The following is a 7,668-nucleotide window of genomic DNA, read 5'->3' on the forward strand; positions in this document are numbered from 1 at the left end:
AGAAGAAGTTTTACAACATTTTAAAGTTTTATCAGGGAAACAGGCCCAGAAAGGACTTACAATGATAAAAAAGAGAAATGTAACGCCCATTTTTACAGACGGTGGCTCCATGCACCACCTTATTTCATTTACCTGGATAGTGAAGTAAACGGAGTATAGAAATGTATGCATTAACAATTTACATTTGATGCAACAGAATAATTGCAAATGATCTACATTACATTTTTCAACATACAAAAATGGAAGCCTGAACTGATCACTTTTACTTCTAAACAGTATCGCAGACAGGCTGGTCCCACCACATGGGGATCAGGTCAGCTCCTGACCTCTGGGTCAGGTCCTGCGTTCGGAATGTTACTTTCACTGCGTGCGGCTTCCTCATAAGCCCAACCTCCTGGGTCTTCGCTTGCTCCTCGGCCTCTGTTCTTTTCCATATTATACTCAGAGTTTATCTGGCTTATATCTCCAATGACCTTTCAATCTCTTCTGACCGCCAGTCAGTAGCAAAAATGATCGTAACAGTTATTACCCTAATGTAATAAGTGTAAAAAGAAAACTATTCTGTTGCAAAGACCCTAGTCCTCAACTTGATAATGCTATGCTGTAAAAATACACAACTGCTCATTTAGTAGCCTTAAAAAGTGTGGATAGACATGTTTATCCTGCATGTACCCAAATAAATATAAGACCCTGATTTTCTTTTCCAAAATCATCACTCACAAAAAGGAGCCCTTACAAAATCTCTCTTATTTTGAAGAATTCTTTTACTTTATTTTGAATGGTGAAATACTATTTGGGTAAAAAAACAAAAAAATTAAATTCAAACTGCTTCAGGCAATGCTAATTTTGAATGATTACAGAAATCACCTGATAGATACAATTAAAAGAGCGAGGTAGAAAAGTTTAATTCAGATTCAGTCAATATCCTTGGGGCCTCACAGTTGGAAGTACGGGATGATATGAATGGTAATGAGCCTCTCTAGATAATTCTTATAAAGCAGTACAGTAAGTGGTTATGATGTTAACACTCATCTTGAAGACAAATTGGGGAAAAAAGGAAGAAGTCTCCTAATGTTATATGAATGAGTGTGACAAAGCATTCAATTTTAGTGATATTATATTTTTAAATGCTAGATCTAAAAAAATTTACTAGGCAGTAATGATAATACACGTGAAATTATTAAATGTCTCTAAAGTACGTTCTCATGACGGTAAAGATACTGTTATTGAACATTCATATGGGGAGTTTGAGGAAACATTGATTCATAAAATGAAAGTAGGAAAGGAAATATAAATTTATAAGTCAGTAATATGTAATTTAAAGAAGACATAACTAATTAAATATTTTAAGTAGGCATCTCACTATTTTATCAATACCCTTAAACGCTGACATATTCAAGTTGACTAAAATCACTTTATCCTTCAATGGAAAAATGGGGACTCAACAGCATTAATGATGAGATGAAGTCTACCAGAGGGTGGTGTACTGAATTGATATGTATGGTAAACATGTATGCATGTGAACTACTAACCAACACTGTTAGCCCCCTGAAGGCAAGAACTGTGCCCTACTCATCTCTACATCCCCAAGCTCCAGTGTGCTTTGCATACAGACAATTTCAATAAACATTTGTTCACTGTAATCTCACACAACTAGAAGCAGGCAAATAAATAAATAAATAAATTATTTCCTTTGGGCTTATCAGATGCTCAAGATTTAAACATTCAATGGTCTACAGATAAGATATCCACTTTTTAATGCTTATGATTTTTTTTTTTCATTTAAATTTCCAGCTAACTGGAGCATAACAAAAGCATCCAAAAAGAACAGTGAGTGAGCATAAAACGAAGGGATACCAGACAGGAAAATCAAGAAGGCCCGAGGGAGAAAAGGTCTGAAACACCCTCTGAGCTAGTCCAGTGACACAGCTTACAAAACAAAGACAAATTTTATTCAAAACTTTTAACTGGGAGGCAAAAGCAATGCCACAGTCACTTCAGGAAGGACTTTTATACCAAACGGGAAATGAAGCTTACAGTGCTTTAATCATTTCTTCTTGCATCTTCTGTAAGGAATCGAGAAGCAGAGGAAGCGTAGTGTCATAATACTGATCCTGATGAAGCTGTGCCCCTTTCAATGCCAGAACATACTGGTTATGCAACATGTGGAGTTTCATTGTGGCTTTATCATAACGTTCCTTAGCCTTTTCAGTTTCTTTCCCTGGGGGAAAAAAAAAAGTCGAATAAAGTTAAGAGATCATTTTAAAAGTTCTATCTTCACTGTATGCAAACTGAGATTCTCATATATTTTATGAATAATCAAAAGGCTACTGAACACGTATTGATTTGCCAGTACTTTGTGCCAAGGATGCTCTGAAGCAAGTGTGCCCTGCAGGAGCTGTCTGATGAATAAAGGTCAAGATACAATTTTTTTGAAAAACTGTACAGATATTTGCTCCTTCTCATCTTCAAGGAGCTTACACCAAATTGGAATGACAGGACACGTGAAACTGCATTGCCAAGAAAACTACAAAGTTTGTAAATAATGTTAAATTTGAAGGTCTACTTTCGAGATGTCAATAAAGACCAGGGAAGTCAGAGGAGACTCTGTGGAGAAAACAGACCTTAAAAGATAAGGCAAGTCTGGAAAGGTATAAGAAAATAGGCGAGACAATAGTTCCTTCACCTCACTCTTTCTCCATTTATTCCTTTGTTTCATTCAATAAAAATTATTAACTGCTCATCCCCAGGAACTGTGCTAGACATTGTGAATTCAGCAACTGGCAAAACAGAGTCTTTGACAACAGCCCATGGTCTGGTGATTTGGAATACTGAGTGAAAACACGGAGAGAATAAGCAATGTTACATACGCAAGCAAATAAATAGCTCAAAGATAGCAAGTTTTGAGGAAATGAAGGAAATAAGCTGTATAGCTAAGATAGTTTTAGGTTGTGAATGACTTGAAAATCAAGCAGAGAAACTTAGACTTGATACAGAAGAAATCTAGAAGTAACAAATTAAAAATTTCTATGATTCCCCTACTAAAATCATTCAGAAAATATTTATAGGTTGACAACATAAATGAATGATGATATAAACAAATAAAATTTTTAAGCAAATCTTCAATTTTTGAAGCAAACGGAGCAAATATTTCTTGTCAATTATCTAGACTTCAAGTTTTTGCTCTCCATCCAAGGAGAGCTTACCAAATGAATCTTTCCCCCAAAATAAAACTTATGTTGAGAATTTTTGACGCCAGAGGCTTCTCTCTGCTTCCACTCTGTTTAGGCTCAGCACCCACTTGGATATTCCCTAGAGACAGGAATCTGAAAAGTATCTCCTGGTGGAGAAAGTCCCCAGCCCAGGGCCAAAAGCAGAGAACAACCCAGAGTTTTTGCAAAGAGAGGAGACATCAGACTTCCTCAGGCAGACCAACAGAATTGGAACAATTTCGTCTTTCTCCTCACTCTGCCAATTCTGAAGGAAAGGAGCCACATTCAGCAGGTGAAAAAGCAGACAAATCCTTCCAGCAAACTGGCATGTCTCTATTACCAACAAATTCTAGTGTTTCCAAACACCAGAACCACCGCTGACTCCTCCAGGGAAGCTGCGCACAGTGCAGCTTGACATCTCCCGTTACAGACATCAGCTTGCTCGTGCACAACAGGATATTTTCATAATTATCCAAATTATTCACAAAATATTGCCCTGGATAACCTATTTCACTTTATAACATGAAGAACTCGTTGATGAGAAAATAACTTAATCACTAGAGTGTCTTTCCTAAGCCCTTTCACAGCTGACTGGAAAGAGGTCCTATCATTACAGTAGGAGTATAGGAGCCAATATGTCAATTCAGTTCTGATCGGAAGGGGTCCGAAAAAGATAACACTAGCTATCAAAGAAGTAGGTTTTCTCACTTTTTGATTACAACACACAGGATAATATATTATATGCCATGAACTAGTAAATAATCATATAAATTTTAAAATGTATAACTGAAATAAATTCATTAAAAAAAATCTTACCCTTATTAAGAAGGATGCTGATTTTTTAAAAAAATTCTATCATCTGACTTTTTAATTTTTAAAAATGTTCACTCAGAAACCAATATATTTTTGTCCTCTGTTAACATAAAGTCCTAAAGTGGTTGTAACTTACTCTGTATGACATGAAGGTTAATTTTTTAACTTAGCAATTAATAAGACACTTCAATAATAATAATCACAAATGATTTTAAACATTCTTAGGAACACATCTGCTTACATGTTCAGTTACTTGAATCATTTCTTCATTGAATACTCTGTATAAATAATTTGCCCATAAACATTGCTACTTAACATCCTTCTTGCAGAAATACATTTCCCAAAAAGTCTCCAAAAGCCAGTACAATGGATACATCTATGATCAGTCCTGCAGCCTTCCTCTAAAATAACAATCCCCTTTTCTACCAACCCACACAACTCAGGCAGAGACTCCCATATGAAGCTGTCACCTGAGATCCAAACTGTATACCCAATCAAACAGGAACAAATCTTTCAGCTGGGAGCTAAGCCACATTAATGCCTGAACACTTGCTGCAGTGAAAGTCCATGAAAATTTGCTGCAGAAATTGGAGAGCAGCCTTTTCTAACGTCCTTTTCTTAGAGTTGCCTCTATGGGGGTTTGGTTTGGTTTCATCATTTTTAAGCAGGTTCATGGTGCTCTTGCTTGATATTCGACAAATTCTGATGACATGTCAAAATTTCACGTACAATTAGGCCATTAAATCAACTCCAAGTAATAAAGAAGCCTTTTAGAGTCCACATGTCCCTAATCAGAAAACAAGGCAGCACTGTTTGGGGACTGTATCCTAACTGCATTCTAACTGTATTCTAATTTGATCATAAGCTTAAAATTATAACTAGCAAATTCAATGAATTTCACATTTTTCCCCCTCCTTAAAAAATATTGCTTTCTTTGTATAAACTCTATTATTCCCAATTAATTACTTAGATATTCTTAGTGTAACTTCAGGAGTGAAGCTTTCCACACAAACATTTTCATGGAGACATTTAAACTATTTAAACCACCCATCTGTCTTCCTATTTGCACAGATTTTTAAGCTGTACACGACCCATCTGTCTTTCTAGCTGGTATAGAAATGACTCACGAAATATGCCACACTTGGCTCACTGAAATTTTATTATCCAAAATAATATTAGGAAAACTTAAGAACTTCCCAGCTAATTTTTTTTCTCTTTATCAGATATCCTTGGAGAAGGAAATGGCACCCCACTCCAGCACTCTTGCCTGGAAAATCCCATGGACGGAGGAGCCTGGTGGGCTACAGTCCATGGGGTCACACAGAGTCGGACACGGCTGAGTGACGTCACGGTTTATCAGATGCAGCGTATGACCAACAATCTGAAGAAGGCTGGATAGCCAAAGTCTATAAACAGCTTACCAGTAGCTGTCTGCAAATTTAGAAAACAATTAAAAGCCTTTGAAAACATCCAAGGCAGAATCCATTATATTAAAATAATAATAATAATAATACATAACATGAACATTTCTTTTCAAATAGCTTTGGGTCTAAAACTGAAACAAATCAGGGGGATGTCTTAGTGTAGTTCACTGTCCTCCAGGCTCACAGACACTCGTGCACTTGGTTATACTTATGCATGCACCCTGTACTTCCTCCCTTGGAGATATTAATAAAAAGTTTCAAAAAACATGCATTAATAAAAAGTTTCAAAAACACCAAAAACATGCCATGATTTGAAACGAGAGTCTAATGTACTTTTACTTGATTTGTTTAAAAAAATATTTAGGGTTCCAAAGAGACTATGTAAGTAAATTCAAGAAATAGTATTACTGTGTGAAAACCAGTTATAACTAAATTTTTAAAATTCTATTCACTCTACCAAATATATTACCAAAACTATGCACCATGATCCCTGCTGCATGGCAATTTTAGTTCAGAACATCTCAGATCAACATTATACTTTCCTAGCATTTAAATAACCATACCTTAGCTTAAAATTAATGTGAACTACACACGGTAAATAAATTATAATGACAGACACAGAATCATACCTCTGGTGATGTATGCTTTTATTTTTTTTACTGCCAAGAAGCACTGAAGCAGGGCATGGAGTCATTCTATGTGTCAATTAACAGGAGAAAAAACATCGAATTTTTCCTCCTCCACATAACAAAATTCACAAAAGAGACTAAATTATAATTCTTTTTCCTGCACTTGTTGACAAATCCATTTAGTGTTTGTAATAACAGAGTGTGTATACAACATGTCACGCCACAAACAATACTATGAAGCTAGCAAAACTCAATTACGGATGTTTGACATTTACAGGAGACAGGCTAGACTAGTCATTAAGTTAGTCTAGAAAGTCAAGTATTTTTTATTAAAAACCTCTGAAGCATTTACCATTTGTTAAATATTATGGTGAAAAGCCTCCGGGTAACAAATGAGAAGTGATTATTTTCCAAAAGTAAAGTGTCTGCAAGTAGTCTCTGCTTTGATGTGGATAAATAAACGTTTTATCACCTTACATTTTTCCTTTCTTTCAAAACATTCCTTCTCAACTACACAATACTTATTACTCTGAGTAAGAAGAACATGAACAAGAATTTATCTTAACTTACAAGTTACTTGGCCCAAATGTCTGCATGTGTTTTTTTCTCATGGAAGCTAAAGTGGGAACAAGTATGCTATGTGGGAACAGTGAATAAGCTATCTATTTCACTCAGTGATGTTCTGACAATAACAAAGTTAAGAAGTCACTTTTCATCTCAGTTTCTCCTTTGATTAGCTGTACAATCCAAGTATGTCATTTAATATAAATTTCAGCTTCTAATTTTTAATCCTGGGAGTTAAATTGTCTGCCCTACTCAATCCACTGGGTTGTGATGGAAACTAAATGGCAGAAAACTGTCAGACGCACAGTTAATAACAAATAAGAGAATTCGGGGAGTGGAAAACAACCTTCTTGATTATATGTTCCTATAAAGTATTAAAAAATATAAGAGATGCATCCATACTAGTATAACAAATTTTATGTATCAATCAAGAAATATTTATTGAAACACATTATAGGTTTTAGACTGTTCAAAGAACTAAAATAGTGATATTTTAAAATTCAGTATAAAATGCCTTTAAAAAGCAAGCTCCCTAGCTCTGTGCAATATCATTTCCTTGTACACAGTGACTGCTAGATTCAATTGACCCACAGTCTTTTAATAACTGACAAACTGAATGATATTTCATGGTCAAATCTATATTCCTAATAACGCGATGAATGGGGGGATTCTGAGTAGCTACAATAGGGGCAGCAGCATAATTCTGAATCTCCCACATATTATCTAAGAATATAATAAAGAACAAAAAGAAAAACAAATGAAACCTGCACCTTCAGTATAACAGAGAATGTTCAAAGTTTAAATTTGCAGTGAGTAGACAAACATCAAATCTTTGAAAACCATCTTGCATCCTCCCACTGCAAGCCTTCATGGGCACCAAAGACTGTTCTGAGGGGAAAAAAAGGGAAATAAAAAGAAAAATGCACTAAAGAGAAAAGAGAGACACACAAGAGCTAGCAGTGTGCCTAAGACTCGTCTAAAACCACCATCAGAGTATGCAGGTCTACCCTACACGTGAAAACACTG

At 35.6% G+C, this 7,668-nt stretch overlaps 1 protein-coding gene across 6 annotated transcripts in view; it reads right to left on the bottom strand.

Moving 5' to 3' along the window:
- FER (FER tyrosine kinase) overlaps positions 1-7,668 on the bottom strand; it is a 475,518-nt gene that overhangs the window by 353,367 nt on the left and 114,483 nt on the right. For all 6 annotated transcript variants that reach the window (XM_040239698.1, XM_040239699.1, XM_040239695.1 and 3 more), the window contains one exon: positions 2,038-2,221. In XM_040239698.1, coding sequence (XP_040095632.1) covers positions 2,038-2,221 — 184 coding nt within the window. The remainder of the gene's footprint in view (positions 1-2,037; positions 2,222-7,668) is intronic.

The sequence above is a fragment of the Oryx dammah genome, unplaced genomic scaffold (genome assembly GCF_014754425.2).
Source record: "Oryx dammah isolate SB20612 unplaced genomic scaffold, SCBI_Odam_1.1 HiC_scaffold_5, whole genome shotgun sequence".
NCBI classification, from domain to species: Eukaryota; Metazoa; Chordata; class Mammalia; order Artiodactyla; family Bovidae; genus Oryx; species Oryx dammah.